Raw genomic sequence first — 8255 nt, 5'->3', positions numbered from 1 at the left:
AAATCTGCACCTGTGTATTTCTGGGTAGGTTTGAGAAACCGCTCGAACTCCTTGACTCAGATGGACGGACAACAAGTCAGAGGCTCTGTAGTAGCATGGCCCGACAAGAGGCAGAGGTACTTGGAATAATTGCACTTTTAATCTAAAATAAAAGGCTTTCTTCATACAGCTAGTTGTGATTAACTTGTTTATGTGACCAGTGTAGGTCTTAACTGTGTAATTAAGGCAAAAAAATGAATAAATTTTTAAATTCTGTAAGGACTATTTATATTGTGCATATAGTACAGACTTTACAGCTGAGGTTATTCTCATGATCTCTTTCTGCAGACCAGTGTCCACAATGGGCCCTTATCTGTTGCACTCAGCCACCGACAGTGATGCAGACCTAGCTTCTGGTGACAGCGTTAGTCTGGCTCGCTCAATTAGTAAGGACAGCCTGGCATCCAATGTCATCAATGTCACTCCCAAACACCAGACTTCTGTACACCAGCCATCACGTCCTCCAGTACGTAGAGTCAACGGCCACAGCCTTCTGACTAATGTCAATACGGAGGATGAGGAAGAAACTCTGGTGACCGTAGCCAAGAGTGATGGTCCTGCCATCTCCAAACGGGTTGAGGGGACACAATCAGCTGCTGTAATTGGATCCAAACCTTCCACTGACTCCAAATTGACACCAGATAGCTTTTACCTTGAACCACTAATGCCTGCCGTGCTCAAAACGGCTAAAGAGAAGTCTGTATGCCTAAACAAGGAGGAGGAGAGTGGTGAAGTGTCCCGGTCTGCAGGAAGGGGCTCTTTACGCAGAGAAAATGGATCTACATCTGCTGTTCGCAGGAAAGCTCCCTCCAATCTGAACCAAACATTTCCTCCTCCAGCTGAGGAAGGCTTGTCAGATGAGCCTGTTCAAAGTCAGGCAAGTCTCAGGCTAACTGTCAGCAGCAGTGTGGAACCTTCCTCCAGGGACCCAGCTGAGGGTTTCTACTTGCATTCAGATTCTGAAGAACTAAAGCCTGGCAATGGTCAGGACGGTGACCTAGGGGACCTGGATGAGGAGGAAGAGGATTTGGATGAAGCCGCAACCACTAAAGAAACACTCTGGCCCAGGAAAGCCTTCAACGAGGAGGAAGAAGAATCAGCCAAACTCCAAGAAGACATGAATGTGAAAGAGCATGAAGACAAAGATATTAATGGTGGCAGCGGTCGTTCCAGCCCCTGTCTCAGCACACACTCCCAGGCCAGCAGCATGGCCAGTGGCAGCGTGCGCATGACCTCTTTTGCTGAGCGTAAAGCTCAGCAGCAGCGCTTTGGCAGCAACCATGACCTGCGCTCCAGTGCCTCCAGTTCCCAGAGGACCACTCCAGATGGATCAGAGTGCAGTGGCCCCCTGGCTTCCTCATGGAGGATTAAGAGGGACCAGAGCCCCTCTTCCCCCTTGGGAGGATCCTCTCGTACAGGCAGTGGCGGTGCAAATGTATTGGCTTCTGAACTGGTCCAGCTCAGAATGCAGCTGGAAGAGAAGCGGCGTGCCATTGAGCATCAGAAGAAGAAGATGGAAGTACTGTCAGCGAGACAGAGACAGAAGCTGGGAAAAGCAGCCTTTCTGCATATAGTAAAGAAAGGTGGAGGAAGGAGTGACACATTACCCAACCCGCTTAAAGCTGACATCTCTAAAGATGAGCTCAATGGGGAGAAAGGACCATCAAGTAAAGATGATATGTGTGTTGATACCATGAGAGGGGAGAAGGAAGTGGATGAGACCACCCCGTCTGGTGCCTTAGAAGCAGAAAAGAAAGGGAACGGTGGAAGCTTCTATCTGGATGAAGATTTGGACCTGAATGAGTGCAGTCGCTCTATCGAGCTGCTAAATGAAGCTATTGGCAGCATCCAGCAACAAATGATGCAGCTTTCACTGCAGCAGGAGATGTTGATGAAACAGAATGTACAGTCCCCACCTGGTGCAGCTCCACCTCCTGCTCAAACCAGCGACAAAAACGGAGATTCCAAGACTGGAGCAGGCTTTCACTTTGTGGAGCATCTTTCTGGCACTAGCACCGCTCCAACCAGGAAACCCCCCAAACTAAGCTCTGGCCGAAGCGCCAGATCCAAACCATCAGAGCTAAAGATGGCCAAGGAGCAGAGCCGCCAGACCACCAGGACCCTCACACCCACCCAGAGTGGATCAGAGACATTGCCACACCCAAAGCATTCAGCTGGGGGCAGGTCCCCCAGGACTGAGCAGCCCGACAGTCCCAGAAACCCCACAGTAGTGGAGACAGTTGACAAGCCAGGATCTGGCCACGTTCGGAGTGCCACCTTCCGACTTCATGATGAAGCAAACATTCGCTTGCCGACCAGAGTGGACCTGACATCACTGGCTCCTCCAGAAGTGTCCTTTGATGAGTGCCTGTCCAGCAACACCAGAGAGTCTGAGCTCAACTCTTCAGACGGTTCAGGGAAAGAGAATATACCATCAGATGAGGCGCAACGCAACAAAACCCACCTCATTGAGGTTGATCTGTCAGAGCTGAAGGCACCTGAAGAAGAAGAAGAAGAAGAAGAGGGGGGTGTTGAGGACAAAACAACAGAGAGAGATGATGGAGAGCAGAAGTCAGTCCTGGGCTTCTTCTTCAAGGTAAAAATCAATAACAGGCATCCTCAAGTGTCTATTAATTCCCTAATACACTCTTTCAATTATAAATGATTAACATAAATAGTTTTTCACATTGACACACATTTTATAATTTCATATTTTGCTGATTAAAAAAAATATTTGAAATGCAAATTATATTTATTCGTATTTATACTTTGAATTTGTAATCTTTTGCTTGTTTTTGTTTGGCCAAATGGAAAAAGTGATTCTAATTATTAAATAACCAGATTGCATAGTTTTCAGTTTTGATGTTTAACCACATTTGTTATTATTTGCAGATTTAATACATTGTTTTATTATATTTTTCCATGTTCTAGGATGAGCAGAAAGCAGAGGATGAGCTCGCTAAGAAGAGAGCAGCGTTTTTGCTGAAGCAGCAGAAGAAAGCAGAGGAGGCTCGACTACGTAAACAACAACTAGAGGCCGAATCTGAGCTCAAACGTGACGAAGCCAGGTACATTATTTTCACACTGACATCGATTTCCAATTTATTTGTTAGGAAAATTACTAAAATTCCAGTGTTTGGTGCCAACACTAGGCGGAAAGCCGAGGAGGATCGTTTGCGTAAAGAGGAGGAGAAGACACGGCGAGAGCTGATAAAGCAAGAGTATCTGCGGAGGAAGCAACAAGAGATGTTTGAGGAACAAGGCCTTGTGAAGCCCAAAACTCCCAAACCGAAGCAGAAGCACAGACCCAAGTCTGTCCTCAGAGAGGGATCCTCCAGCGATAATTTCTCCAAGTGCTCTTCTACAGGTAAGACTGTTACATCACCACTTTGACATTTAGCTAAAAATCAGTTTTTCTGTAAATGTCACAGCATGGTGCGCTTCATTTGTTTTTCCAGCTGAGCTGTGGGGTACATTGACTGACTGTGGGCTATTTTTTATTTTATTTTATTTTTTACTAATAATTATATGTTCCACACTTACTGTTTATGACACTAATATTATTTGATTTTTAGAGTATTGAGACATTTTGGTTCTCAGGCTGATTTTAAAATTTCATTTTTATGCAGAACCAAAACTCAGAAGGGTTGAAGCTGAGTGGTTTTTGGAGGGCTTTTGTTCAAAATAAAAGACTGAATTACTCAGTAGGTTTTCAGATAAAACTTTCTCATTTAAAACACTATTGATAGAAATGACAACCTTGACTTTGGCATACTTTTTTTTTTTAAGTTTCTCTCATCCTGATTGGCCGATTCATTTAAGCTCACGCAGGCCTTTTCCCAAACACTTTAGACTACAGGCCACATTTAACCATACGTTTGTGCTTTATTCTATACACGTTAGCACCTCCTGTATGTCTTTGGACTGATGTAGCCTACACCTTGTTTGATTGTAGGGTTACAAATAAGTGTGTATATCTGGAACTGGATCAGAAAGTTCAATATTCATTTCATCAGATATGATGAAACAGTTTCTCATGGTCTGTGAGTCATCAAAGTACCGTACTTTTTGGCAAAGTCCCACCATTTCGTTAGGTCACTTGACCCTGATGGCCCCTCTAACGGAGTATGGAGATGGTTAGACCATGGCTCTTGTCCCAAACTACTGAGATCTAGGAAAAAACAAGCTAAAGAGCTCTTCTCCCTATATCATCTATAAAAGTGTTGGTTTTTACTGAAACAAAGACCTTCTTAGAATCTGGTAATGGACTCATTATTCAGTATTGATAAAATATTGTAATTACATTTAAATGGGAAACAAAAACAACCAAACTTTTCCTACATTTTTCAAATGGTCTCTTTTGTTTTACATAGCTGACAAACTGAGTAACGCCCAGTCAGGCTCCAATCTGTCTCTCGCATCTGCCGCTACCAACGAGGCCGACAGCGTAAACTCTGGAGGTGCAGGCTCCCAGCGGTAAATTTCCTAGACTCTTTCTTTCATGTGTTTACTGTTTGTAAGAATTTGTTATATTATGCAAGTTTAGGATTTGCTGTCTATATTCAAATTGTTTTGTTACCCAAGAAGCCCTCTGTCATGATTATTGATCCACCCATTCATGTGCCATTGTGTCCAGCTGTGACTCTGTGGAGTCATTTCCAGGCAGTCGGAACAGTCGAGCTGCAGAGAGAGACTGGGACAACGGCTCCACCGCCTCTTCCATCACTTCCATGGCTGAATATACTGGCAAGTTTTTCTGTGATCTGTGATCAGTCTTTACTATGACTACAAATCTTTTATAGTTATTCATTGATTAGTGATAAACAGATCAATATATCAGTCTCGGAACATTTAAAATGATATGTGAATATCGCTGTTTTGGTCACTATATTTTTTTCTGAACATGCTAAGGAGATTTTTATTGGTCAGAAGCAACTGACACCTACTGTAGGTGTCGTAGCTGTAGTTAAATTTGCAGTCATCAGACTTAGTCCTCTGTTACATTTTCATGGCTTTTCTTCTGTAGGCCCCAAACTCTTCAAGGAGCCCAGTGCCAAGTCAAACAAGCCAATCATCCATAATGCAATCTCTCACTGCTGCCTGGCTGGCAAAGTCAACGAGCCCCAGAAGAACCAGATCCTAGAGGTTAGTGTGGGGTGGTACCAGCATGTAGTATAGTATTTCTAAAGATGCTGGTGGGATTTTGTTTGGTTTTGTTTGTCTGTTTGTTTTTTGGTGTGTGAGGAATGGACAGGAATCTGACTGTAGGGATCTTGTAAAAGCCTTCAGTGACTGGAGTCAGAAAAACTACCTCATATTAAACACCTCTAAGAAGAAATGGTAAATGGCCTGTATTTGTATAGCGCTTTACTTGGTCCTTAAGGACCCCAAAGCCCTTTACACATTCAGTCATCCACCCATTCACACACACATTCACACATTGGTGATGGCAAGCTACATTGTAGCCACAGCCGCCCTGGGGCACACTGACAGAGGCGAGGCTGCCGGACACTGGTGCCACTGGGCTCTCTGCCTGCAAGTGTCTTGCCCAAGGACGCAACAACCGAGACTGTCGGAGCCAGTGCTCGAACCGGCAACCTTCCGATTACAAGACGAACTGCTAACTCTTCAGCCACGATTGCCGAAGGAAAAGATAGTAGATTTAGGAAGGTTAGGGCTCCCTCTCCAGCCTGTAAAAGTTTGTGGGGTGGACAAAGGGGTTGTAACAAAATATAAATACTTAGGTTTACACCTAGTAATAAACCGGACTGGTCCCTGAATACAGATGAACTGTACAAAAAGGGGGAAAGCTGCCTCTTTTTGTTAAGAATACTAAGATTTCCTAACATCTGCAGTAAATTGCTGCAAATCTCCTATCATTCTGAGGCTGGGGGAGGCAGCATCAGAAACAAGGATGCAAGAAGACTGGACAAACTAATGAGAAAAGCTGGCTCTGTAATTGGAGCCTGACTGGACACGCTGGGGGAAGTGATGGAAAGATGCACAATAAAGACGTTAGTAGCCATGTTGAACAACTCTGCTCACCCACTTTATGGAACAAAAATGCATCAGTACTGGAAGACATCAGGCTATTTAGTCTCATACAAATAGCAAATGAGCCATGTCAGACGTATGAATTTCCCTCTGGGATCAATAAAGTTATTCTTATTCTTAACATGGCTACAAGGACCAATTCAGTCCTTAGCAATCTACTTTTTGTGGTACTAGACGCACGTTCACTACCTGAGATGTTTGTTAAATGAACTTCTGGGATCTTCTGGAATTAAGTGATCCAAAGGTTCCTGCATTCTGAATATGAATATTTTGATGTAATTTATACACTCGTTTTTCTTAAACTATTTTGTTTTCTTTTTGGGATCACAAAAGTAACACTGGCACTTCTATCTTGGAAGCATGATCAATTTCTTTTTTCATAATCAGTGACAGCACGTCATGCAAAAGTTGGTGAAAGTTGTGTCTTTAAAGAATGTTGTCTTAAAATTACCCAGGAGTTATATCTCCTTGTAACCCACCTCCCTTCCCCTACCCCACTAGGAGCTGGAGAAGTGTGAGTCCAACCACCTCATGATCCTGTTTCGTGACGGTGGTTGCCAGTTTCGGGCACTCTACTCATACTTCCCCGACACCGAAGAGATACAAAAGCTGACGGGCACCGGACCCAAGAGCATCAGCAAGAAGATGATTGATAAGCTGTATAAGTACAGCTCTGATCGAAAGCAGTTTACCGTCATCCCTGCCAAGACTGTGTCAGTCAGCGTGGACGCCCTGACCATCCACAACCACCTGTGGCAGGCCAAGAGAAGCGCTGTGCCAAAGAAAAGTGGAAAATAGCAGGCAGGATTTGGAAACACACCTTCATCCACTTCATCCTATCCTCACACTGCTTGTTTTCTGACTGCAATGACGCCCCAAAGCTTGGGATGGAAACCTACACGGGAGAGAGGCCACTATGGACATGCGGTCATCTGTAGGTGGACCGAGGCAGAAACAAAGGTGTGTGTGTGTGTGTGTGTGCGCGCGTGTGTGTCTGGTGCTTGCGATGTGAGTCTGGTGCTTGCGATGTGAGAGGGAATGCCAGCTCAGTTTGCTTCTTCTTCCTGTGATGTCGGTGGGATCTGTTCAGGTTCATTTTGAGTCCGCCTGATTACTTTTTCTCTTCCTTTTTCTCAACAACAACCATGACTCAAGCATGTGGCATTTCCCCCCCCTCATATGTGGTGGATGTTCATTTTTACATGAAGTATTTATTAGTTCAGCACTGTCATGGTTGAGAGCTCAGCTGCAGCACTAAAAATCCTTCCTTCTCTCCAGAAATGCCTCTTCTTTTGGACAAATTTGGACACAAAAGGGGGTGGGGACATCGGGGTGGGCTGGGGGGGTTTATGTCGCTCTTTTCAGAAAATCGGAAACAAGGGAACTTTGTACAACCCTTTAGGACTACACTGCTGTCACAACTACACTTTCTCCCCGTGTGGACTGTCGAATCTGTCGAATCAGGCTGGCATTACCAATTTTGCCTCACCAGGGATCTCCAGAAAACCTGCTGCTCTGAACTGTCTTCTTCTTTAGTCACGGGGGAGCTCCTTGGGTATCCCTCAGACATCCGTTGGCCTTTCACGCATCGTGGTACTATCGTCTATTTATTCAGCTGCTTTTTAAACTAGATGCTGATCGTGTAGCACTGGATATGTGTATTGCAAATAAAAAAGTTAAAAAAATAACGATGGTCATTTTAAAGAATTTTATTTGTCAAAACATCCTTTTTGATTTTTAGGATGAATGATAGGCTTTGGTACAAAATGATGCTTTTTGATGTTTTGTTTTGTTTTTTTTAGCGCTTTTTTTTTTTTTTAATTTATCAATTAAGCAATGTGGAATAGAGTTTAAGCTGATGTTATGTCTTTTCATCATAACAGGAATTCTCTGATGTTTAGAGCTTAGTTGTGTTTTCTCTCTCCACTGGACACTACTTAAACTGTCCTGTACAAAGGTGCACTCATGAACACTTGTCGACGGCTTATTTCATGCAATGTAACTCCCCTCAAAGCCTTTTCTTCCCTCCCCAAGTGTTTCTGTCAGCCTGTCCCATCTTAAATCGCAGCAGCGGCTCGCGCACTCTTGTTGTGAAGAGTACTTCCGCGCTGCCCTGTAACCTGTTCGAATGACAGTATTTGATATATTCACTACGGAGGGGA

At 44.1% G+C, this 8255-nt stretch overlaps 1 protein-coding gene across 1 annotated transcript in view; it reads left to right on the top strand.

Annotated features, from left to right (window-relative positions):
• camsap1b (calmodulin regulated spectrin-associated protein 1b) overlaps window positions 1-8249 on the top strand; it is a 31418-nt gene extending 23169 nt beyond the window's left edge. Inside the window, exons 10-17 of the mRNA XM_005743124.1 lie at window positions 29-116; window positions 328-2635; window positions 2971-3107; window positions 3192-3406; window positions 4413-4515; window positions 4676-4785; window positions 5066-5184; window positions 6595-8249. Of these exons, the coding sequence (XP_005743181.1) occupies window positions 29-116; window positions 328-2635; window positions 2971-3107; window positions 3192-3406; window positions 4413-4515; window positions 4676-4785; window positions 5066-5184; window positions 6595-6891 (3377 nt within the window). The 3' untranslated portion in view covers window positions 6892-8249. The remainder of the gene's footprint in view (window positions 1-28; window positions 117-327; window positions 2636-2970; window positions 3108-3191; window positions 3407-4412; window positions 4516-4675; window positions 4786-5065; window positions 5185-6594) is intronic.
• Window positions 8250-8255: the final 6 nt, after the last annotated feature.

The sequence above is a fragment of the Pundamilia nyererei genome, unplaced genomic scaffold (assembly GCF_000239375.1).
Source record: "Pundamilia nyererei isolate P.nyererei 1_Seehausen unplaced genomic scaffold, PunNye1.0 scaffold00127, whole genome shotgun sequence".
NCBI lineage: Eukaryota > Metazoa > Chordata > Actinopteri > Cichliformes > Cichlidae > Pundamilia > Pundamilia nyererei.
This window is presented reverse-complemented; position numbering and strand designations above follow the sequence as displayed.